General features: G+C 44.6%; 1 protein-coding gene across 5 annotated transcripts in view; it reads left to right on the top strand.

Annotated features, from left to right (window-relative positions):
* The window catches only part of GRM5 (glutamate metabotropic receptor 5), a 291,461-nt gene that overhangs the window by 225,923 nt on the left and 42,126 nt on the right, over positions 1 to 23,412 (top strand). For all 5 annotated transcript variants that reach the window (XR_014218745.1, XM_082219004.1, XM_082219005.1 and 2 more), the window contains exons 5-8: positions 8,714 to 8,960; positions 11,765 to 11,933; positions 12,249 to 12,375; positions 17,317 to 18,256. Coding sequence is in view for 4 of the 5 variants with exons in the window: in XM_082219004.1 (XP_082075130.1) it covers positions 8,714 to 8,960; positions 11,765 to 11,933; positions 12,249 to 12,375; positions 17,317 to 18,256 (1,483 nt within the window). In the remaining variant the exon portion in view is untranslated. The remainder of the gene's footprint in view (positions 1 to 8,713; positions 8,961 to 11,764; positions 11,934 to 12,248; positions 12,376 to 17,316; positions 18,257 to 23,412) is intronic.

The raw sequence follows: 23,412 nt of genomic DNA, 5'->3' as shown, positions 1-23,412 counted from the left end.
TTGGGACTTTATCTTCTTTCCATCTCTGAGTCAGTAGTATCTGCACTGCTGTTGTCACATACATAAATAATAGTTTCTGCTCCTTTGGTATTTCTGCACCTAAAATTCTTAGTAAGAAAGCTTCTGGCTTTTTCACAAACATTATTTTAAACATTTTCTTTCAACCCATTGTATATCATTTCCCAGAATGCTTTTGTTATCTTGCACGTCCACCCACAAACATCTTATTGACCGCTGTGAGATCAGGATGCTAGACTAGATTGGCCTTTGGTCTGATCTTGCTGGGCACTTGCTCTTACATTCCTAACTTTGCTAGGACCACTGAAACAGTGACCAGCAGTGTGTCTAACCCCATGAATCTTCTCCTGTACAGATTTCCAACCGTACAACTGTTAATGGATACAGTGGTACCTCAGGTTACAGACGCTTCAGGTTACAGACGCTTCAGGTTACAGACTCCACTAATCCAGAAATAGTACCTCAGGTTAAGCACTTTGCTTCAGGATGAGAACAGGAATCATGCAGCGGCAGCGCGAGGCCCCATTAGCTAAAGTGGTACCTCAGGTTAAGAACAGTTTCAGGTTAAGAACGGACCTCCAGAACGAATTAAGTTCTTAACCCGAGGTACCACTGTACAAGACTATTCCCAGCAGGGGTTGTGCTGGCAAAACAGTAGCCAGCAGGATTAAAATCTCCACTCACAGAGAGTGGATGGTTCAGTCCTGCTTTCTGCAGTGTGTTTGGGAGAAGTGGAAAGGAGGTGCAGTGTCTTGTTGTTTTTCCCTTTTAAATTAACCTTTTAATTTCATTTGATTGATTAACCTTTTAAAACCTTGATTGAACATGAGGTCTGGCCCTTGGATTGATTCGGGAGGCGGAGGTTGGCCCAGGTCAAACTGGACCCAATCTGAAGTCCTGGATTAGGCCCTGAATCCGACCCAGTGGGTGGGGGGAGCATGCAGACCCATTACAATTATTTAGGTAAAAAACAAAACACCACTCGCAAGTGGCATCTGGTGTACCATTCAAGACAGTATCACAATTTAAGCAGCACAATAGCTCTGCAAGAATGGCACAAGAGGCAGCTTCTCAAGGAGCTCATAACCCTTCAGAAGAATCAAATTAAAAAGCAGAATGTACCTGTGGAGAAAAAGAAAACACTGGATACAGGTAGCGAAGGATGTACCTGCTAGTATTAGGTGACTAGGAATTCCCTGCAAGTGAATGAGTGGGGCAATGAAGGAGGGACAGATTGCCACATCTTCCCAGATCCTCCTTGTGGACTTTTTGTAGGTTTCTGATTGGCTACTGTGAGGTGATGGACTAGATGGGCCTTTGACCTGCTTGAAGAAGCCTTCTGTTTTGCTCCCCTTTGGTCAAATCCACAATAATATTTTGCAAGTGAGGTAGCCCCCCCCCCATTCTGTGGGCTGAGAGATCAACCTAGTTTTGAAAAGCACAGGTTTGTAGCTCAGCTGAATCCCTGGTAGTGGTTGGCTTCTGTGAAGTGTGGAAGCAGGCCCGTTTCAATTTAACTCTTATTCACTTGAGCTTGAATTGTCTGCCTAGAAAACTATCACCAGGCCATCTGCAAAATTACACAGCACAAATCCCAGTAGATCAAAATCATCCGGCTCTTAAAAGAAAATTGAAGAGAACTGTACGTAATAAAATAGATTTTTTTCGTGTGTTTTTTTAAAAAACCTACCAATGTTGTTTCTGGTTCAAGTTAGATTTCTGTTAAACGACTAGTATAATTAATTACACAGTGCATGCACACTTAATTCTGGGGGTGAATACTTTGTTAAAAGTTTTGCATATTGCAACATAATTTACTGCTCAGCATTCCACTTAATTTCAATTAGAATGGATTTTCAGTGCAATCTATTCTCACAGCTATTATGCTGATTATTCTTAATTAGGAGGAGAAATTACCAGAACAAAAAGGTAATATGCCGTTTCCTTCCTCCCTCTCTCTCTCCCTCCCTGAAGGTTTCAAGTTTTCCTTGGGTAACAAATGTCCCCTTCTATCAGGGGTGGGGACAGACTGCTTGAATTGCTTCCACATCAAGGGTTGCTCAGAGTACAACTGTTGAAATCAAGGGGCCTAAATTAGTCATGGCTATTAAATGGGTCTACTCTGAGTAAAAGCTAGTTGACTACAACGATTAGGAAAGATGTGTAAACACTTGTTTTGTGACATTTGTATTTATTGCTTTATTGCATGTGTATCTTAACTTTCTCAAGGTAGCATGCCTACTCCTCCCCACATATTATCCTCACAACAACCCTATGCGGTAGGTTAGGCTAATAAATGTTGACTAGTTCAAGGTTACCCAGTGGGAAATTTGAACTCTGGTCTCCCAAGTCATAGCCCAACATTCTTATCACTACAGCATATTCTTTGTACCTTCTCGGTTTTTAATTTGCAACAACCCTGTGAGGATTATTAAACAAAAAGTCACCAGGGAGCATTTGAGTCTGATGACTGTATTAGCTGTTTCAGTCCCTTGATTTGTAGGTGCCTCCTGTCCCTTTAAATAGCTATGTCAACAGGGGGGTGTTTGAATCTCACAGCTTCCCCATCAAGGCTTAAACAGTGCCACCTCCCTTCCAGGGCCATGACTCAGTGACAGATCACATGCACAAGATGGAACAAGATTGTTTTCTCCTGTTCTAGAGGGTAGGAGCGTCTCCACCCCCATCATTCTGCCCAGATGCTGAGGTCCAGCGCCGAGGACCTTCTGGCGGTTCCCTCATTGCGAGAAGCAAAGCTACAGGGAACCAGGCAGAGGGCCTTCTCGGTAGTGGCGCCCGCCCTGTGGAATGCCCTCCAGTCAGGTGTCAAAGTGATAAACAACTACCTGACATTCAGAAGACATCTTAAGGCTGCCCTGTTCAGGGAAGTTTTTAACGTGTGATATTTTACTGTATTTTTGGTTTTTATGGAAGCCGCCCAGAGTGGCTGGGGAGGCCCAGCCAGATGGGCAGGGTATAAATAAATTATTATTATTATTATTATTATTATTATTATTATTATTATTATTAGAATCGAACCAATGGCTTCAAGTTACAAGGAGATTCCGAGTAAACATCGGGAAGAGCTTTCTGACATTAAGAGCTGTTCGATAGTGGAACAAGCTCCCTTGGGAGGTGGTGGACTTTCCCTGGACAGTGGATGGCCATCTGTCATGGATGCTTTAGCTAAGATTCCTTAATCAATAAACACACAAGACGTAACCAGCTGTACTTTTGAATAAATAAGGTTTACTATTCATTGTATCAAATTGTAGATTCCAATGGAAGTCTCATAAAGTTCAACCAAAAAACCCACAGAAGACCCAGTGAATCAGTTCATTCTCTAGTCAGTTCATGCATAAGGTCCATACATGTATGTGTCTATTCCACCTGTCTGTTCATAGAGTCCAATAATTCACCTGAAGGGTTGTTACAGTTCCGTTGAAATCTACAATTTGACACCATCATCATCATCATCATAATTTATTATTTCTACCCCGCCCATCTGGCTGGGTTTCCCCAGCCACTCTGGGCGGCTTCCACAAAGACCAAAAATACACTAAGATGTCACACATTAAAAACTTTCCTGAACAGGGCTGTCTTAAGATGTCTTCTGAAGGTCAGGTAGTTGTTTATCTTTTTGACATCTAATGGGAGGGCATTCCACAGGGTGGGCGCCACTACCGAGAAGGCCCTCTGCCTGGTTCCCTGTAGCTTTGCTTCTTGCAATGAGGGAACCGCCAGAAGGCCCTCGGCACTGGACCTCAGCGTCCGGGCAGAACGATGGGGGTGGAGACGCTCCTTCAGGTATACTGGGCCGAGGCTGTTTAGAGTATACAATGAATAGTATACCTTCTTTTTTCAAAAGTGTAGCCAGTTACGTCTTGTGTGTTTATTGAGTATGTTTCACATAAACATAGGTTTGTTGTTGCTTAGCTAAGATCCCTGCATTGCAGGGGGTTGGATGAGATGACCCTCAAGGTCTTTTTCAACTCTACAACTTTATGATTCTATGCAGAAGGTGATAAGTTGAATCTCCGGCATCTTCAGGCAGGGCTAGGAATGCCCCATGCCTGGAACCCTTGGATGGCCAGCCACTGCCAGTGTAGACAACCCTGAGTTTGCTGGACCAATGGCCTGACTCAGAAAACTCACCTTCCTATGCCTCCCTTCATATTGTGTCGAATATATAAAGTATTGCCTTACCATAGCAGCAATTGGAAGGTGGCTGTGTGGAACACTGCAGTACTCTTCATGGTTTATATATGAATGTCTTGATTTAAATTAACGTGCCTCCTACGTCTGTCTGTGCAAGCCAGCTTTCCATCGCAGAGCAACTGCAAAAGCATGTTTTGCCACTGACACCCTTTGCTAGTTTGAAAAAGCACTGCAGCAAAGGCACTCTTTGCAACCTTCCATAAAGCACATTAATGGCCTCTGTGTTTGTTGTTGTTGTTGTTGTTGTGTGTGTCTGTTTTAATGCCTCTTGGAAGATCAAGATGGCCTTCGGCAAAACACAAGCTGTTTCTGCTGCAGAGATTTTGCATCTCCCCCAAACAAAAGAGTGGGCAAACGACATGGGGAGATTTATATTCCAGCACTGCAGCCTTTGCTCAGTAGGATGAAGGTCTCCCACTCTTCCAAGATCACCTGCATGATGCCACCTCTATTCTTTCTTCCAACCCCGCAACCCCCACCTTTTGCATCAAGCCTTTGGCACAACGATCCACTACCTATGGCCTACTGCAGTCTTTCGATTCCCATCAGCACTAACCAGGATGGCCAACGCTCAGGGGTGATGGGATTTGTAGTCCAAAAAATCTGGGTGGTGCCAGATTGGAAAAGCTTGTCTTACTGTAATAAAGTTTAAGCACATGCAACATATTTCTCCCTTGGCCATTTCTCTCCTCATCCTCTGTGGTCTTCCCTGTGTCAACTAATAGCTATTCCCAATGTCCAAGGTGTACGTGACTTTTTTGTTTTGTACCTAAAATGGACATGCGCAAAAGGGAAGGATCAGCAGGGCCAACAACAACAACAATTTATTTATATCCCGCCCTCCCCAGCCAAAGCCGGGCTCAGAGCGGCTAACAACAGTAAAATAATGCAGCATTCTAAAATCAATTCATTATAAAATCAATTCAGAGTCAAATTAACGGCAACCATTGGGCTAGAGTTCTATGAGGATTACAGAAGGAGCGGGTCAGACTGTGCCTTGGCCAAAGGCCTGGTGGAACAGCTCTGTCTTGCAGGCCCTGCGGAAAGATGTCAAGTCCCGCAGGGCCCTAGTCTTTTGTGACAGAGCATTCCACCAGATCAGGGCCACAGCCAAAAAAAGCCCTGGCTCTGGTTGAGGCCAGCCTAACCTCTCTGTGGCCTGGGACCTCCAAGGTGTTTTTGTTTGAAGACTGTAAGGTCCTCCGTGGGACATACCAGGAGAGGCGGTCCTGTAGGTACGAGGGTCCTAGGCCATATAGGGCTTTAAAGGTTAAAACCAGCACCTTAAACCTGATCCTGTACTCCACCGGGAGCCAGTGCAGCTGGTATAGCACTGGGTGAATGTGATCCCATAGTGAGGACCCCGTAAGGGGTTCTTTCCCACATTTTTATCCTGACAACAACCCAGTGGGGTTGAGAGATTGTGACTGGCCCAAGGTCACCTACTGAGCTTTATGACCAAATGGGGATTTGAAACCCGGTCTCCCAGCTCCTAGGCTGGCAGTCTGACAACTACACCATGCAATACACAATTTTGTCAAGCAGTATTACCTAATGCAATGCATTTTGGAATGTTCATTTCTCCAATAGACACCTTTTTATGAGCACTTTATCCTAGCATATATTTTTGCAGTGGCGGACTTGGGGGTTCGAAATTTCAGCAGCGCTCTGTGCAACACCAAATTTCTGCATATGCACCCCCACACACACACACCTCTCTCACATTCCATTTTACATCATTGTTGTGGATCCCTCTCAACTCGGTGCCCTATGAGGGCGATCCAGTTGCTCTCCCCTAAATCCATCTCTGATTTTTGTACACATTACTTCACCGGAGAACTGCATCGCAAAATTCAGAGAAGTGAAATATTCACAAGGTGGCTGAGTTTCGGTCAGCATCTTGTCTCGGAAAGTAAGAATTAAGTAGGCTTGCCCTTAAATGTTGGCTGGGCCAAATCCCTCCCACAACCCTACCCCACATCAGAGCAATAATCAAACTTTGAGGTTACTAATCCATGCATTTGAACACTGTGGTCAGGCTATCCCTGACCATTAATGGTTGTCGTACCAGCTGTAGCTCCTAAAAGGCAATCCTAGCCAATGAGATCCAAGCCCAAAAAGAGCAGGGGAAAGAGAATGCACTTGGGGGTTGCCTGGCAACTGGCTCCAGAATGCTAAACTGCATAAAGAGAACAGAAAGCATTTGAGGTTCTGAGAAAGGAGCATTTGACAAGGCTAGTTTCTGGAGCACTGCAAAAATAAATAAAAAATGCTGAGTAATAGGGCAAGTTGCAAAGCAAGACACATGGGGGAATGGTGAGGTCTTGGAAGATAAATGAAGGGATGCCCTATATGTTATTAGTGCCACTGAGCAATAAATACACCCTAAATGTAATAGGAGAAGATATAGGGAGTCACTGGAAGGCAATTGCAGAAATACATATATATGTGGAGAAGCATGGATAGTAAGCAAAGTAGAACAACCCTCCAAACTTTGTATCATTCTAGAGACAAATGGGAGTGCCTGATCTTAAATTATATTATGAAGCCTTTCAACTCAAAAAAAATGAGGCATATTATTAATGATACACTGAAGATCCTGTGGGTTCAAATGAAATTATTCTGCACCACCCCTTCAATTAATGCTCTGCCCTTGTAAAATCCTTCCTGAGCATGGATTGGGAAAATACATGCTACTGTACATAATTGGCACTTTCTAAAACAACATTCAAACCAAAACATAGCCAGCCACCCATTGAAATCCATATTTCTGCAAGGTTTCCAGAATGCCTTCTAGTCCTGTTTTCCTGGATAAGTTTTAGCTGGCGTAGCTCAAGAATGTGGACAAAATGCTCGGATTGGTGCAGGTGCCCACATGTGCTCTTGGCGCTTGCTTTTCATAGCTGATAAAAATTGGTAAAGATGGGGCAGCTGGTTGGGCCAGGGAGCCTTCTCATGAGAGGGAGGAGTCCTGGCTTACTTAAAGGGCTACACCTTGAGAAGGCTTCCCTGGATCCAGAAAATGTAGTCTACTATTGAGGGTCACTAGGGACGCAGGTGGCGCTGTGGGTTAAACTGCAGAGCCTAGGACTTGCTGATCAGAAGGGCAGCGGTTCAAATCCCCGCGATGGGGTGAACTCCCGTTGCTCAGTCCCTGCTTCTGCCAACCTAGCAGTTTGAAAGCACGTCAAAGTGCAAGTAGATAAATAGATACCACTCTGGCGGAAAGGTAAACGGCGTTTCTGTGCACTGCTCTGGTTTGCCAGAAGCGGCTTAGTCATGCTGGCCACATGACCCGGAAGCTGTACGCTGGCTCCCTCGGCCAATAAAGCGAGATGAGCGCCGCAACCCCAGAGTCGGTCACGACTGGACCTAATGGTCAGGGGTCCCTTTACCTTTACCTTTACCTTTACCTTTATTGAAGGGTCACTAATGTCCACATCCTGGGTAAGGTTCTTGAGCACGTGGTTGATAACCAAATCCTGACTCTCCTGGATGAGACTGATTTTCTAGATCCATTTCAGTCAGGGTTTAGACCTGGTTTTGGCATGGAAACTACCGTGTATGATGAGCTGGCTGCCCTGTATGAGGAGAGTGTGGCCCTGTTGATTCTTCTTGGTCTCCAGGTGGCTTTTGATACCATTGAATGATGCTTCCATTTGCTCTGCTAAGTTTTAAGTTCTGGAGACTCCAGCAAGCTGAACGTTGAAGAAAGGAACTTGCCCGAAAATTGTCACATTCCCTCCCCCCAAAAAGCAAAGAAAGGGAGAAAATAGGGACATGTGGGAATATTTCACAAACTGATGCGGAGTTATATAAAGTGATGCTTTTTCAGGATGACTGTGGGGCATGAATAGCTTCTTGGAAGAAGCACAAACCCAACACTTTCCTTTCCAGCTGAACACTATTTATTAACTTCCAGCGGAAGGTGTGGGTGAGTTCCCTTTAGAATGACTTATAATGGCCATTGTCCTAGAAGGTCCTTATGTGCTCAGCTGCTCCCACAGATTTCAACAAAAACTATTTGTGCTCAACACCTTTCAAGCCATGGCACAGAGAGACTTCAGAAACACGTGCTTTGACATTGGCCTGCTCCTTCGGCAATCTCACAATATTTCGTCGTCATGGTAATATTTTTGGTTGCAGGGAAATCGCTTGGTCCTTCACAGCTAATATGCTAGGGAACATTTTCTTCCAACTGTTCTTTTTAACTAACGTCTTTTGTTGAGATGCCAGCAACTTGGTTTGCAGTCACTTATCGATGAAGCCCGTGGGATGACTTCCGTGAAAATAACAGTGCTTTGTCGCTGACCTTATTGAAGAGTTAATGTTTGTATCTGGTGTCAGAACTGGGTTCCCCCCAAAAAAAATTCCAGTGCCCTAAAAGGGGGTAGGGGCTCCTGTAGATATAAAACTAAAACTTAATTTTATTACCTTGAGCATTCTAACCATTGCAATGTGCTGTGCTTCTCAACAGGCAATTTGACCTTAGAAACACAACATGTCCAAGATTCCAAGATGGGCTTTGTGATTAATGCAATATACTCCATGGCTTACGGCCTACATAACATGCAGATGGCACTTTGCCCAGGCTACGCGGGTCTTTGTGATGCTATGAAGCCCATTGATGGACGGAAACTCCTCGATTCTCTTATGAAGGCCAACTTCACTGGAGTTTCTGGAGATATGATCACATTCGACGAGAATGGAGACTCACCGGGACGGTACTGTTAAATAGCTATCAATCTGGAAAGCATGAAATGCCTTAATCATTGCTCTGTGTCTTAATTGTAACTATTAAGATGTGTGCCTTGCTAAATGCCTATCCAGGCATCACTCCAGTGTGGTGTAGTGGTTAAGAGCGGTAGTCTCGTAATCTGGGGAACCGGGTTCGCGTCTCCGCTCCTCCACATGCATCTGCTGGGTGACCTTGGGCTAGTCACATTTCTCTGAAGTCTCCCAGCCCCACTCACCTCACAAGTGTTTGTTGTGGGGGATGAAGGGAAAGGAGAATGTTAGCCGCTTTGAGACTCCTTCGGGTAGTGATAAAGCGGGATATCAAATCCAAACTCTTCTTCCACTGTCTAGTGACAAGCAGGGGTCCTGTACAGTAGCCCCAGACCAATGTCCATATGTGTGCTGCTCAACCTGCAAGGTGGAAATGTCTGTGAATGGGCATTATCCACATATTAAGCTGAACGTGATGGGTATCTCTCATGCAGAAGCAGCTTTCTGAGTGGGGCAGAGCTTCTGTGCTATCTTCCCGGCAGGTGGATCACCCATGCATACTGGGAGGTAGAGGATGAAGCAGTGGGGAGGTCAGCAAAGTGTAAATGCACCAGCAGGAGTGCCAGATTGGCTCCATTTCCACCACACCAACCTCCCCACTGCCTTACCCCTTCCCCTCTTCCTCCCAGTAAGCAACACCTGCTGGGAAGCTAGCCTGGTGAATTGCTTCTGCCTCCAGGTGAATGAGAGCCCTGCAAATATCTTCTTAAACACACCATGGCTATACCATGGATCGGACTGGCTGATTTATGCAGAAGTCTAAATGATACTTTACTCTCATACTATTTTGGATTCATTTGAATTAGCTGGTTGGCAGAGAACCTCCGTCAGCGAGTGCTTTTGATCACTTGAAGCGAGCATCAAAAGACTTAAGCTTTTTTTCCTTGGCAGGCAGTCAACTAATTTCTCTCCTTCTCTCTGTCTGACTTTCTCTTCCCTCTGAATGCCCAGGAAAAAAGGTCTCACCTCTATTATATATTATCCTCAGCAGGAAAATTATACTTTGGGTCACATAAGTTGTGTGTGCGGGAAAATATATATCAGTATTTCAGGGCTTCTGAGAATCACATCATTTTCAGTGTGAAAGTTTTCAAGTGAAACTTACACTGTCTAATACGCCGCCTTTCAGTTGGTGATGCAAATAATAGGCAAAAACTCAGCCCCAACGACACCTGCCTAAACCACCAATTATTTGGAAAAGTCGCACATTCAAATTACACTTTAATAAACCCTTTTAAAGGACTGTGGTCTCTGAAGCTTATAAAAGGACTAGGAGGATCCATGCAGGCGAGAAAACACAGTGGCTCTTAGCCAAGTCTCTGCAGTGTGGAGTGTGGACCTCTTACTCATGGTCAGAGAGAAATGATGCTATGATGATCAGCATATGGGAAGATGAGTAGACTCCATAGGTGAAAGTACAATGCCATGTCCTTCTCCATGGTTGATGATTCTCTGCTTTCCCCTGAGCAGTGATCCAGAATGGCCAGGAACCTACACAGATAGGGCAAAGGGATCGCAAAGATCACATTGGTTTAGGGTTGGATGTGGGATCTCAGTGGGGTTCTGCTCACAGGAACTCTGGATCCAGCCATTAACTTCAGAGGAAGGGTAGTGGCTCGGTGGTAGAGCAGAAGACAGTCCCAGGTTCAATTCCCAGCATCTCCAGGAAGAGCCAGGATAAACCCCTTTCTGAAGGCCTGGAGAGCTACTGACTTCAGTGTAGGCATCATTGAAATAGATGGACCAGTGGTCTGGCTCAGTATAAGGCAGCCTCTTAAATTCCTGTGTAATGCCTGACAGCATTTCAGGGTTGCATGAATCACAGAACACCATAGAATGCCAGTGGATCTTTTTTTTGAAAAATAGGCATGCATCATTAATGCAGCATACCTTTATCAGAATTTGTAACCCAATGTAATATTTCAAGTTTTTAAACAATGCACAGCATGCTTCTATTATGGAGCAGATACATTTTAGCCCTGTTTAGTATAGTCATATTTAACTTTGCGTTGTTTCTGTTGGGAATTTATATTTCCTTGTCTGGATTGCATATGTCATTATGTATTTTGGCTTCTTAATTGTTAATCTCAATATGCAGCATACCTGTGACACAATATGCTGCGGTTGTATCTGACCACAGCCAATTTAGAGTAGACTCATCAAAATTCTAAGTAGGACTTAGAGTTTGGATTTGGATTTGATATCCTGCTTTATCACTACCCGAAGGAGTCTCAAAGTGGCTAAGTGGCTAACATTCTCCTTTCCCTTCCTCCCCCACAACAAACACTGTGTGAGGTGAGTGGGGCTGAGAGACTTCAGAGAAGTGTGACTAGCCCAGGGTCACCCAGCAGCTGCATGTGGAGGAGCGGGGAAGCGAACCCGGGTCCCCAGATTACGAGTCCACTGCTCTTAACCACTACACCACACTGGCTCTCAATGGGTAGCATTGCACTACATTTTACTCTTGAGTAGGCTCATTGAAAGTAATGGACCTCGGGGGGCAAAATGTCTTGGGCTGGTCCTAACAGTGTCCAATCTTAAGGATGCTCTTCTATATTTGCATACCGTTCTCTGGAACCAGGTTAATTTTGACTCCCAGCCTAAAACCCTGAAGAGCTGCTGCCAAACAGTGTGGACAATACTTAGCTAAATGGTCTGAGTCTGTATAAGGCAATTTCCTTACATGGCTGTCCTCAGCGCTGTGTTAAACTCAACTGCATTTGTCCTTTTTGTTCGAAAGGTACGAGATCATGAACTTTAAGAAAATGGGAAAGGACTACTTTGACTATATCAACGTTGGAAGTTGGGACAACGGCGAACTGAAAATGGACGACAACGAAATTTGGGCCCATAAAAATTCTGCCATCAGATCTGTCTGCAGCGAGCCATGTGAGAAAGGAGAGATCAAGGTAAATGAAGGTCCTTTTGAGTTCATGATGCGCTCAGGGCTTCTGGCTCCCAACCAGAGCTGGGCCCCAGCTTTTGGCAAGCGTTGAAAGCTAATCTGAAAATGGGTGAGTAGTTTTAGCTCAAGGGAAGTGTTGGCTGATCATACGGAAATAGCATCCATAAATAGCTTCAGCCCATTTGGTAAAATATATGTACAGGAGAGAGGTGTATAAAATGTGAATGGGGGGCGGAGGCAGGTTAATTTTCTTTAAAAAAAATTGCACAAAGCAAAATATTTTTGCAGACATTGAAATGTTGATGTGTGTTCTTCTTAGGTTATCCGCAAAGGTGAAGTCAGTTGTTGTTGGACTTGCACACGGTGTAAAGAGAACGAATTTGTCTTTGATGAATACACATGCACAGCTTGCGAGTTGGGTTCTTGGCCCAACCATGAGCTCACTGGTATGTAGATTATGATCTTACGAATGGGACCTGCAACTGGGGTGGGATTTCTCTTTAATTCACACTTCCCAAAACAGTATGTGGACAGAAGCTCATCTACCCATTGAAATCCCTGAGTTATGCAACGCCCCTTTCTCCAGCCAAAAACTGTATACAAAAATGTGCATATTAGGGGAAGGTGTATGTGGAAATGCACATATTGCTGAAAATAGCCAAGAGGAAGGTGTTCTGCTAGGGGAAATTGGTAGCAAAAAATATGCTTATTGGGCAAAATTGCATGCAAATGTGTATACTAGGAGGAATAGGCATTATAATTCTGATGAATTTTTATAAGGATTTTTTTAAAAGTTCATGCAAACTTGGGTGGAAATGTTGCAAATGGAATTTAAAAATGTGAAGCTAAAATTAAGAGATTCACCCATCCCTACCCGGAACAAAATGTTGTGGGGTGTTGTTCCATTCAAGGTTTCAGCCAGCCATTATGTCTTCCAGGAAACTATCTTCTGTTCCTGTCCCCCTCGGTGCCCTATGGAGGAAGGGGCTTCACACTCAGGTTTCTATGGCCCCTTCAGCCAACAGGATTGAACCTTCTGCTCATCAGTTGCCGAGTGGAGAGTTCAATCCTTCTGGGTGCTGCTCTGCAGTGCGTTCCCTGGGGGGAATATGCAGGTGAAGCAAACCTTTGAAGCCAGCAGGGTTGGAATGGAGAATTTGGTCCTATGGGGACTGATGCTTCTGCGCTCTCAGCATCTGCTGCGTGAGGCAGCTGCCTCACTCTGTCAAATGGTAGGAGGGTGATGAGAGGGAGCTGAGACTGGGGAACAGAGCCTAGAGGAAGCAGATACTTCCCTCTCCCAGGATATGGCTGCCTTGGCTGGGTAAACAGTCTTCCCATCTTTCATTTTACTTCCCGGGGAGAAGAACGCAGCAATGAATTCCAGGTAGGGCATCAGCCCAATGCTAGGGGTGGAGGAACCAGAGTCAGAAGGGGAGGTCACCACTTGGTCTTGAAGGACCAGGCTGCACTCCCATCACTGGCAACAGATACATCGTTCCCAACAAAGTGAGCATCTGTGGACCCAGCAATCTTGTAAGGCACAGGAGTCTTACAAGTAAGCGTTCCTTGCCTTGTCTTTCGAGACTTGGCAGGTGGGTGTGCCTACCCATTGGGACAACTCTGATCTTTGCCCTGATCTTGAACTCCTTACACTTCGACCACTGTTCCCCAACCCATGTAGCCTCAGCTTTCCTGCCCTCTAACCTGAGTGTAGCAGCCTCTGGGACTCATTACCTGCTACTGAGCCTGTTAGGTCTTCTCTGCTCTCAAGTAAGACCGCTTCCTTATTCTCAAGTAAGAACCTGTGTCATTGTGGTCTGGGCCAGAACTGCGACAATCACTGCTACCTCCTGTGGGGGCTGAATCCCATATTCTTTGTCACTCATGGAGCAACCAAAACAAAGAGTTGCTTCCAGAAGCTTTGGAGGCAAGGATGGAGAGAAGATGCAATTAATTCTTTACCGGCCTTTGCTTTATCTGCAGGCTATATCGGCATTTCTCATTCTTAATGTCCTCTAAATGTGTTGGAAATTTGATTTTTGAGGTGAGAACAAGGAAGCTCGGTATTTTGGAGTCCGTGAAATGCCTGAAAGGCTTCTATTTAATTGCAATAGACTTCAAAAATGTGCTTTTTCCTATAGTTGGAAGAAAAGTATCTAACTAATCTGATGGAGTAAATTAAGGACACCCCTGCTTCCTGCCCCCCCACCTTCTCCTTTTCCTGGATCACAGTTCAGCCCTTTAGCACTTCAAGTGTAAGCTAGCAAGAAGTTCCCTGAAAAGCAGCCAAGGGAAGACTTACCCTAAGCATACTAATGAGGTGCTGGAGAACAATCCTTGACGTGGAAGCTGAGTTGCCAGCTCTGTTCTTACTGTGCTGCCACCAGATTTCACCTAGAGCAAAAACAAAGGTGAATTCGGAGGGTCCTTCTCAAGACAGGACTTTGGAGGAAGCCACTGAGATTGTTGAGCATTTCTCAGAGGGCTTTCACAAATCCCTCCAGAACGATCTAGACAAGTTGATTATCCTCAAAACAGTCCCTAACAGAGAACCAGGTATGGTGGTTAGACCATCAAACTAGGACCTGAGAGGCCAGGATTGAAATCATTGCTCAGCCATGAAGGGGAAAAACAATGCTGTCCAGGGTTGTAAAGACTGCAGAGAGAATAATTGGGTGCACTCTTCCCACCTTAGATCAAATCTATGCTGCCAGGTGCCATAAGAAAGCGGCAGAGATAGCGCAGGATAGTACGCACCCCAGAAATGATCTCTTTCAGCTTCTGCCTTCTGGAAGAAGGTATAGGGTTATAAAGGCCAGGACTAGCCGCCTGAGAAACAGTTTCTACTCAAATGCAATTCTGGTTCTAAACGCAGCATAAGGGGTCTCTATAGTATAGCATATTTTAAAATGGGGTTTCAGAGTTTTTAGGGGTTTTTATAGTGTAGTATATTTTAAAATGGGGTTTCAGAGTTTTTAGGCGTTTTTGAATGTTTTATGTAGTTTTTCAATTTCATTGTTCTGTATGGGACAATGACAATAAAGATATCGTATATTGTATAAGCTCACTGGGTTAACTCCAGCCAGTCGCTGTCTCTCTGCTTAACGTACCTTACAAGGATAAAATGGGCAGGAAGAGAACCATGCATGCTACTTTGAGTTCCTTGGAAGAAAGGTGGAGTGTAAATAACCGATGTACCATTCACACAATCTGCAATTAGCCGTCACAAAAGTTATTACTCAGTATTCTATATGGCATGACTGGATTCTCTTCATAACTTTTTCTCTTCATAAATGGGAGTACGCACTCCCATTTGTTCTGCATCCAGCGCACTCCTACCTCTGGTTTGGGAAGCAGCGTACACAAAATAGCCACAATCCATATCTATCATGTATCTGTCATCTCGTTTCTTTCTCAATGTTGTGTTTCGATGCATTGTTCCCCCAAAGCAGCTTCAGTCTGTGAATAAATAATGTGAATATGAAGTAAAGAACCAGGCTGGTGTAACGTTTAGAGGAAGTTACGGGTAGGTAGCCGTGTTGGTCTGCTGTAGTTGAAACAAAACAAAATAAAAATTCTTTCAGTAGCACCTTAGAGACCAACTAAGTTTGTTATTGGTAAGAGCTTTCGTGTGCATGCATACGAAATCTTAAGAAGTGTGCATGCACACGAAAGCTCATACCAATAGCAAACTTAGTTGGTCTCTAAGGTGCTACTGGAAGGGGAATAAATATATTTTGTTTAGAGGAAGGATAGGGTAGGAAAATCCTGATTCCAAACTCCATGAAGTGCATTGGTTGTATCTCAACTTTAACCTACATTACAGAGCTGTTAGTGGGATAGCATGTGGGGGAACCATTTATGATGTTCTGGGTCACAGGAAGGAAGGAAGGAAGGAAGGAAGGAAGGAAGGAAGGAAGGAAGGAAGGAAGGAATCTATCTTGGTCAAGATTCAATGTGTTGGTTTGATTTAAGCTGCAATCCTAACCTGGAAGTAGGCTCCGTTGAATTCCATAGGATTTACTTTCCATTAAACTACAGAGTGGGAGAGGATGAAAGGCAGCTGTTAATGGAGAATATAATTCTACCCCTTGTGACAAGGTTGACTGGGAGCGTGTGTGTCACTTTTAATAATTGAAAGGATGGCTGGTGGTCAGTTATAACGTGCACTGGAAATGCAATCGAGAGGACTGTGAGAGCACAGGTGAGGTTTTCTCAAGGAGCTGAATACTTGACTGAGCATCGAAGTAGTTTAAGATATGAGAAAACCCAATGCCAGCTGGCTTGTAAGGACTCAGCAGGGGGCCCCAAAGAACAGCAACGACAAGCTTAGAAGAGCAATCAAATATCAGCTTTATGAGTAACAATCAAGGAGCTGCTGGGAAGGTCAACTGCCCTGAGGAGGATTATATCAAACTAGGAAATCTGCATGAAGTCAGGAAAGCAGGAAGTGGTTTTCTGAGAAATTTCTTTTTGTGGACATTGAACTCCCAGTTGGATTTGCACAGGCCAGTTCCTTTGGAATTCCCTCTCATCAAATATGAGTCAGGCCCCATCTCTGTTGCCTTTCAGCATCTGCTGTAGACCTCCCTCTTCCGAAACAATTTCCCAGTTTGCACCTGCATTTTAGATGTTTTTAATCCTTTGTGCATTTGCCTCACTGACTCCTTTGGGAAGAAAGGTGGGATATACATTTAAATAATAACAATACAAATGATAATCATTTGACATGCCCACTGCAAGGGTTTACCTGTATGGGTGTCTGTGTTAACACATTTTGGAAGAACAAGATGGCAAAACACAAGCTGTGTCTGCTGCAGAGGTTTTGCATCTCCCCCAAACGAAAGAGTAGGCAAATGGCATAGGGGGATTTATATTCCAGCACCGCAACAAGTTAAGAACACCTGTGTGATGCCTTTGGTTCTTTAAAAAAAAATCCACATAATGCATCTTAAAAAAACCACATTCTTATTTTTCTGTGACTTCCCATATCACTTGAAAAGACATTATATCTCAGCTCTTTGAGCTGCCTATTTGTTTCTAACATTAGCAAAGTATAAAATATAAACTTGAAAATTTGTTCTTCTGTTGCTCGAGATATAAATCCATTTCGTCTTGAAAAAGGATTAAAGCATTTACTTAAGTAATCCGAAAAGGGGTTCTGGTCTTCTACAAACACCTCATTTGTTAGAGTCTCTTAGTCTAGCAGTTAGTTTTGCCATTTTGGCATAGTCCATTAGTTTGCTAATCCATTCTACTTTTCTGGGCATTGCTGTTTCCTTCTACTTCTGCGCATACAAAATCCTTGCTGCCGTTGTTGCCTTCGGTTCTTTACTCTGAGGCTTCTTCCTCACTGACTTACTTTTCCTTCCTCTCCATGCTAGGTTGTGATTTAATCCCAGTCCAGTACCTCCGTTGGGGCGACCCAGAACCAATTGCTGCTGTTGTTTTCGCCTGCTTGGGTCTCCTGGCTACCATGTTTGTCACCGCGGTCTTCATCATGTACCGCGACACTCCGGTGGTCAAGTCGTCCAGCCGAGAACTCTGTTACATCATCTTAGCCGGCATATTTCTGGGTTACCTGTGCACTTTCTGCCTCATCGCCAAGCCTCAGCAGATCTACTGCTACCTTCAGAGAATCGGCATTGGCCTCTCCCCGGCTATGAGCTACTCTGCGCTGGTGACGAAAACAAACCGCATCGCGAGGATCCTTGCCGGCAGCAAGAAGAAGATCTGCACCAAGAAACCTCGCTTCATGAGCGCCTGTGCCCAGCTGGTCATCGCATTTATCTTGATATGCGTCCAACTGGGCATCATCGTTGCTCTTTTCATCATGGAGCCGCCCAATATAAAGCACGATTACCCGAGCATCCGAGAAGTGTACCTGATCTGCAACACCACCAACCTGGGGGTCGTGACTCCCCTCGGATACAATGGCTTGCTCATCTTGAGCTGCACCTTCTATGCGTTCAAGACCAGAAACGTCCCCGCCAACTTCAATGAGGCCAAGTACATCGCCTTCACCATGTACACCACTTGCATCATCTGGCTGGCTTTCGTGCCGATCTATTTTGGGAGCAACTATAAGATCATCACCATGTGTTTCTCCGTCAGCCTGAGCGCCACAGTGGCTCTCGGCTGCATGTTCGTGCCAAAGGTCTACATCATCCTTGCCAAGCCTGAGAGGAACGTGCGCAGCGCATTCACCACCTCAACCGTGGTCCGCATGCACGTGGGGGACGGGAAGTCGTCTTCTGCCACCAGCCGCTCAAGCAGCTTGGTCAACCTTTGGAAAAGGCGGGGGTCGTCTGGAGAGACTCTAAGGTAACGCTTGCTAATATAAAGGGCTTTGGAGTGCAGGTTTTCCAGGGGCTGCAGGAGAAGGGATAAGAGGGACCATCCTGAATTTGATCACCCTGCATCCCAACAAGGGTGAAATTATTCTGGGTGGTCTAGCTGGATTCTGCCTTTAAAATTCAGAATCCACCTTTCAGCCCAACCTGCAACATGGGAGCTGCATTGAATAATTTAACTTTCAAATTAATTTTCTGTTTACTTTATCTTTCTAGATCTGTTCCTTCTTTCCCTTTCTTTTTTTCTCTGTCTCCTACTTTTCTCTTATCTCTGTCTCCTTCTATCAGCCTTTTCTGCTTATATCAATAGCACTGATACAACCCATGCTAGGTCAGATCCTGATCCGTTTATGACTCCGGAACCACCAGTTGAAGGCAAATAATTTAGTCTTGTGCTGTGTTGAAACCTGTCCTCCGATTTCTTGAAATTATCCTTCCCCTGCGAAAGAGACTTCAATTTCCCCCCATTCCTCCTCATGGCACTTTGGAATTTCAGTGAGTTCAGACTTTTGAGCTTACTTTATTGTTGTGAGGTGTCTGAGGGTGGTGTGTGGAGTTTTTTCCTCTCTCTCTCCATAAATATTTCTCCAGCATTCTGCAGCCTCCCCAGTTGCCCACACTTCCTGATCTAATTGCTTCATCATGTCTTCCTATGAGCTTTAACTGTAGCATGGACACCTGGGAAGGGTGCAGAGCGCAGCCCACTGGTGAGATGATTTACAGAATGAATGGTAGGACACACACACAACATCCCTCAACCACCTCAAAAGTATGATAAAAGCATGAAGCAAATCCTGTCTCCCCATCCTTGAGAGCTTCACTGATCACTTTCTCTTCCCATAATTTTTGAATGCATTTTCATTTCTCATTATTTGATGGGGAACACTTGCAAAAAAAAAAAAAAAAAAAGGATGAGAAACTTTCAGCACAGCACTAGTTGGACTGAACAGCTAATATAGCACTGAATGTATGCAAAGGACCACTTCTGAAAGAATAACTTAACATAGCAGTCCTGTAATCTCTTGTTAAGATGGCTGTCTGGCCTTCTGCACATGCTCTTCTGGAAGCCCATTCTTTCTGGGGTGTTGACTTACCTGGTTATTGTTGGTATGTGCATATTGAAACTCAATGGATGAGGCTAGTCCCTGGTGTCTTTGCCACCATATTTTTGCTGGTGGATAACAGAAAAGACCCATGTCATTTGCATCTATCTCCCCAACGCCTGCATCTTTCACACACTTCATGAGCTACATAAGTTTGCTTTGTGGGATGTGGGCGCGTGCAACTCAGGCCTATGCATCATACTTAAAATAGACTGGGCTTTAATTGAGAGAGAACCTGTTGCCCTCCAGGCGTCACTGAACTCCATCTCCCAGCTGCCCCAGCCAGCATGGCCAATGGTGAGGAATGATGGGAGTTGGAGTCCAACAACATCTGGATAACCACGGGCACCCAGATCCTGCTTTAATTCATATGCTAGACCCTGAATAAAAGAAACTGGGGTGAAGGTAGCTCACAATATGCAGCCAGGGTCACCAATGTGCAGGTTGTTATTACTGGGTAATTGGGGAAAAAATAAACTTGATGTCAAGTGGCGGAGTAGCTTACAGAAAGAAAGAAAAAACCCTAATAACTCTTCTGGGTAACTGAATAAATTCTTTTAATAAATATGTAAATGAAGAACATATTTACATTCTCATGTTCATACAAACATGGGTCCAATCTCAGTTCCCACTTCGCTCTTTAGCTCAGCAAAGAGTTCTTTCTTTAAAAGAAATCTCCTGGACAGAAGTCTCCCTGTTTACATTATAGGGACCACCCTCTGTCTGACTTATTACAGGCAGAGACACACTGTCTTTTACTGTGTCCTGTATTCTCCTCACAGACACACACCACAGAGATACAGTAACAGCCACCAGTAACAGAAAGAGAGACTGTCACGAATAGTCAAAGTATACCTCCCATGTGACTATTAGCCAATCACATGAGAGATGTACCTTGACGACGCCCCCTTTTTTAAAATACACATAGCAACTCAAATCAATATTCCCATTTCAGGAAAATTAAACATCTAATATCCTTAAAGCAGGTACCAGTGTGCCTGCCAGTACTTTCTCTGGTACCCACAAAAAGTCTCAGTAAAAATCCTTTTAAACCCCTGCAATGCACTGGAAATAGTTGGCTCTTCTTGCTGAGTTCCTCATTGCACAGGCTTAAGCAATCCTACACTGAACATGCCCTCTTAGGCATGCCCAAGTTCCACTGCATGCCAGGGCTGGTTGCTCACCCTCCCATTCTGAACAGAGGAGAGGTACAAAGAGCTTCTCTCTGTGAGTATGTGTGGCGGTGGCTGGTGCAGGTGTTTTCCTTCCATCTCCACACCATTTGGTAGCCCTTGGCTCTTTTCTCCTGCTCTTTTATCTGTGGTCAGCATTTTGTGTTATGCCACGTAGCCTTGGCTGCCATTTTGTGTTGTGCCACATTCCTGCGGCAGCCATTTTGTTACCGACTTCCTCTGCACAAAATTCCAAATGTGCCCACTGGCCGGTAAAAGGTTGGCAACCGTTGATTACAAAAGGTAAACCAAACAATAACAGAAATAGATAAAAGTAATCAGCACCACTTGTTTGCATTTATTCATACTGCCAAAATTGCTTCTAAGTGTGGCTTACAACTTTAACATCAGTACATGATTAAAATGCACAATAAGGGTTCCCTCGGGGCACTAAAGAAAGCTTAATTAAAACATACAATGAAACAAGCGATTAAAGAACATGACAAAATTAAAGCAGTTGGCTGCCCCCCACCCAAAAACAGCAACCCCCAGTTAAAACAATACACTCAGAATTTCAATTCAAAGGAATGCTGGACTAAACAAGTGTGTCATCAGAAGCCAGCAAAATATTGATGTGGCCTCTTGCATTTCAGCCAGGAAGGGCATTCCACAACACTGGTGCCATGAGTGAAAAAGCCAGCCTCTGTGTTACCACAATAGACCCCCACAAGTGTCCCTATTTTCCAGGGACAGTCCTGGATCTACAGAAGCCGTTCCGGTTTCTGGTTTAATCCTGGTATTTCCTTTGGACGTCCCTATTTACATCAGAGAAATGTTGATGGGTATGTTGGAAGCTGCCCAGAGTGACTGGCCAACCCAGTCAGATGGGAGGGGTATTATTAATATTATTATTATCACTGAATAGGACATCCCTATTTTCATTGGAGAAATGTTGGAGGGTATGTCACAAGCTGATAAGCATGAGGCCCAGCAAAGCTAACTGGGTTCCATTAGCGGATTGTAGTGACCTTCCCGAGCAGAGGAGGGGGATATGTTTTAAGATAAGAGGAACATGTTTTGAGAGCATTTCAAGATCAGTATCAACAATGCATTTGAAACGTGACATGATTAGACTAAGCAGAACCTGAACACCCAGAAGCTGCAGATGTGCAGCTAAACGTACAGTAGGTCAGCCATCCTTCCAGTCCAAAGTACTGACATGCCTGTTTGTAAAGGAAAAGGAAATACGGGGCAGGCTCAATCACTGGCCCATCCAGACCTGTTGAGTCAGCCGCACATATGCCAGAAGGAGACAAACAAGAGCCTGTAAAAACACAAGGAGTGCAAATTGCTTCCTCTTGTCTTTGAAGCTGTTAATCCAAAATCCCTTTCTGTGGGCTTACTGTAGCTCCCTGCACTGTGAAAAGACAACATAATTGCTTCGTAACCAGAAATTAATCATTCACCATTCAGTAGATAGGATCATTAGGAGCTATTTTTGGAATTTCCATGAGTGTTTTCCAAGTGATTCAACTAGTATAAATTTTGCTCTTCGCATGCCGTTCCTTCCTACTCTTTGACTCTCTCCCCCCCTCTCCTCGCCTGTCATTATTTATTCTGGTCGCTTCTTAACAGTCTGCTGAACTTGAACTGTCCTCGTGCTGACATCACTTCCTGTGGTCACACAGCTTCCATACTTGTTACTTTCCTCCTGCTCTCGAGACCTGAAGCTGCTTCTTCTGCATCAGGGGCAGGGAACCTGGTGCCACCCCGACCCCACCCCGATGTTGTGGGGCGCTGACTCCCTTCATCTTTGACCATTGGCCCTGTTGGCCAGGGCTTATGGGAGCTGTGAGGCCACAAGTTCCCTATTCCAGCCTTAGACTGTGCTTTGCACCAGTGACGTGCTGAAAATCTCTCCTCTCTTTTTCTCTACTGTTTTCCATTAACCAACAATAAAGGGAACTGCATTTGAAAATAAGGGGAGGGGAAATTTCAGCGACATTTTCATGGGTGGGTTGAAATCTTTTTGGTATGGATTTGAGTGTTTGTTTTGGTTTTTTGCTAAGTTGACCTTAGCCTCAAGGTTGCTTTATGGTGCTTGTGAGTGTCCCTTTGGTTCATCCTAGGAATCATCTCTCCAGTATTTAGTTTGTTAGTTATTACCAGTGCTATTTTTCTAGAAAAAAGAGGTGCTGGAACTCACCATGAACTCCTCTGAATACAAATTTAATTCATTTCGGGGGTCTGTTCTTAACCTGAAACATTCGTATCCAGAGGCACCTGTTCTGCACAGGTGCACGTGGCGGTAGCCCAATTCCGCGCAGGTGCGGCTGACGGAAACCTTTCTGTGACTTCCGGGTTTGCCGCATGCGTATCCTGAAGCATACACAAAGGGGGAGGTGTGTAACCCAAGGTTCCACTGTCATGGCAATGGTGCCTACCTGAGAGGGGCCAGAACTGGTTATTACATTTGCACCCTAAGGAGCTCAAGGTGGTGTAAACAGCTCTCCCCTTGCTCCATTTTATCTCACAACAGGTAGTTTATCCCATGTCAGGTAGTTCAGGCTGAGAGTGACTGGCCTAAGTTCACCCAGTGAGCTTCATGACTGAGCAGGGATTTGAACCCTGGTCTCCCAGGTCCCAGTCCAGTGATCTAACCATGACACCACAGTCGACACTCTTCCTGGGTGCCCACGATTTCTTGACTTTCCTGTAAGGAAGGGATGTTGGGATGGCTCAAAGTAAAGTCTTTTAAAGCCATTGGCGTGGGAATTCTTTTCAAAATGAAGGACTTTGCTTAGGTAGCAGAAGAAGCCACTGTAAGTTAAGCCAGCATAAAGTTATGCCAT

Source organism: Podarcis vaucheri, assembly GCF_965113315.1.
Source record: "Podarcis vaucheri genome assembly, chromosome: 4".
Taxonomy (NCBI): Eukaryota; Metazoa; Chordata; class Lepidosauria; order Squamata; family Lacertidae; genus Podarcis; species Podarcis vaucheri.
Note: the sequence above shows the minus strand (reverse complement) of the source record. Positions and strands in the feature narration are given on the sequence as shown.